This window comes from Verticillium alfalfae, genomic scaffold (genome assembly GCF_000150825.1).
Source record: "Verticillium alfalfae VaMs.102 supercont1.2 genomic scaffold, whole genome shotgun sequence".
Taxonomy (NCBI): Eukaryota; Fungi; Ascomycota; class Sordariomycetes; order Glomerellales; family Plectosphaerellaceae; genus Verticillium; species Verticillium alfalfae.
Window position 1 is genome coordinate 864,436 of NW_003315037.1, and position 1,778 is coordinate 866,213.

General features: G+C 60.0%; 1 protein-coding gene across 1 annotated transcript in view; it reads left to right on the forward strand.

The window, feature by feature from the left end:
* The window catches only part of VDBG_01735 (predicted protein), a gene marked incomplete at both ends in the record, with an annotated part of 2,151 nt that extends 1,090 nt beyond the window's left edge, over positions 1-1,061 (forward strand). The window contains one exon of the mRNA XM_003007501.1: positions 194-1,061. Coding sequence (XP_003007547.1) covers positions 194-1,061 — 868 coding nt within the window. The remainder of the gene's footprint in view (positions 1-193) is intronic.
* Between the last annotated feature and the right edge of the window lie 717 nt (positions 1,062-1,778).

A 1,778-nucleotide genomic window follows, 5' to 3' on the forward strand; every position in this document is an offset into this window, starting at 1 on the left:
CTGAAAAAAGGGCCACTTCCACCCGTTTCTCCAGGTATTCTTTTCCCTTCTCTCCTCTCTTTCAAGTGTCTTTTGATACCAAATCATTCGGCTCTTGTTGTCACTCGTTGGACATATAATACAACCTCATCCTAACCTCTCACTAATACCACCAAACCCACCAAACGCCAAAACACAAAACACACACATCAAGATGCGTTTCTCCTCCCACTATCGCTGCCGCCGGCCTCGCCGCCACCGCTCAGGCTACCTGGCACGGAGAGTGGAAGTTCCCTGACGGCATCAAGGGCCCCAAGGATGACGGCGGCAAGGAGGTTGGCCCCGGCTACGCTCCCCCGGATGGCTACCTCCCCATCTACCACCCTCCTCACCACGACGTCGTCATCGACGACTGCGACAAGAAGGACGATGATGACTGGCACTGGGTCCACCCCGGCAAGGACCACCACGAGGACGACTACAAGTGGACTACCAGCACCATCACTGCAACCCACATCTCGACCGTCATCGACTGTGGTGACAAGGACTGCTACGGCGGCGGCGGCAAGACCCAGTACACCACCGTCACCATCCCCCAGACCACCACCATCTGCCCGGTGCCCGTCGCTCCCGAGCCCACGCCCGAGAAGCCCGAGGAGCCTGAGCAGCCGTACCCTGAGCCCCCTGTCGAGACGCACCCCGTCCCCACGCCCGAGCCCCCCGTCGAGACCCAGCCTGTTCACGAGCCTGAGCCTCCCGTCGAGACATACCCCGTCCCGGCGCCCGAGCCTCCCGTCGAGACGCAGCCGGTCCACGAGCCTGAGCCCCCCGTTGAGGAGCCCCCTGTCGAGACGCAGCCCGGCTACGAGGAGCCTCCCGTTCCCAGTGCTCCGGTCGAGGAGCCCCCTGTCGAGTCGGAGCCCATTCCCGTGCCCGCTCCCCCTCCCACGTCCATTGGCACCGTCACGCGCCCCATCCCCTCTGCCACCGAGGGTCTCGAGCCCGTGCCCACGGCTGCCGCTGCCAACGTCCGCGTCGGTGGTGCCGTGCTCGCAGCCGCCGTTGCTGCCGCCTTCCTTTAAATCGGGGTCGCGTAGCTTGCAGTCTTCTGATCTTCTTCGTAAAGAAACAAGGTCATTTTCAAGACTGTCGCTTTTTCTTCCTTCCAAAAAGCCGAGGGAAACCTGCTATCCAGTCCTTCGCTCCCTGCAACACTTTTTTTTTTCACATTTTCGGTGAGATTCTGCCGATGCATTGAGCGCCGGGCCAGTGAGGCGGCGCGCGCTGCAGTCATGCGATGAGACGACATGAGATGAGATGGCCACCCGAGACAAAGCCCAGGTCTGCGATAGAGCGACGCTGGTCCCCGTCAACAGGGAAATGGGATTTTAATGGTACAAAACCCGTTCTGGACATATCTGTATGAATACACGCATGTGGCTGTTACCCTGTACGCTTTGCCCCGTCTTGTTTCGCTCCGTGACACCTTGTGCGAACGTGATGGTGGCCCCGCCGGACCCGCAGCCCTGGCTCTGTTGTGATACGGCGTGACTCGATTGGCACGCGGACGCGGCGATTAGAGAGCGTTGATCGTAGGGTGAAGTTCGTGTCCCACGCAAGGTGTCTGATTTGAGATTAAACCTGTCATACTAAGAGGGGAGTATACTGGGGATGGCCCCTATCGTAGCTGATGAACTCATCCGCGTGCTCCTCCTTCGTCAAGCTGGAAAGCACGACTTCCCCTGGTCTTGCTCACGCCCAACTTCCAGTGCCGAGACACAATTTGGGCCCGCGTCGAC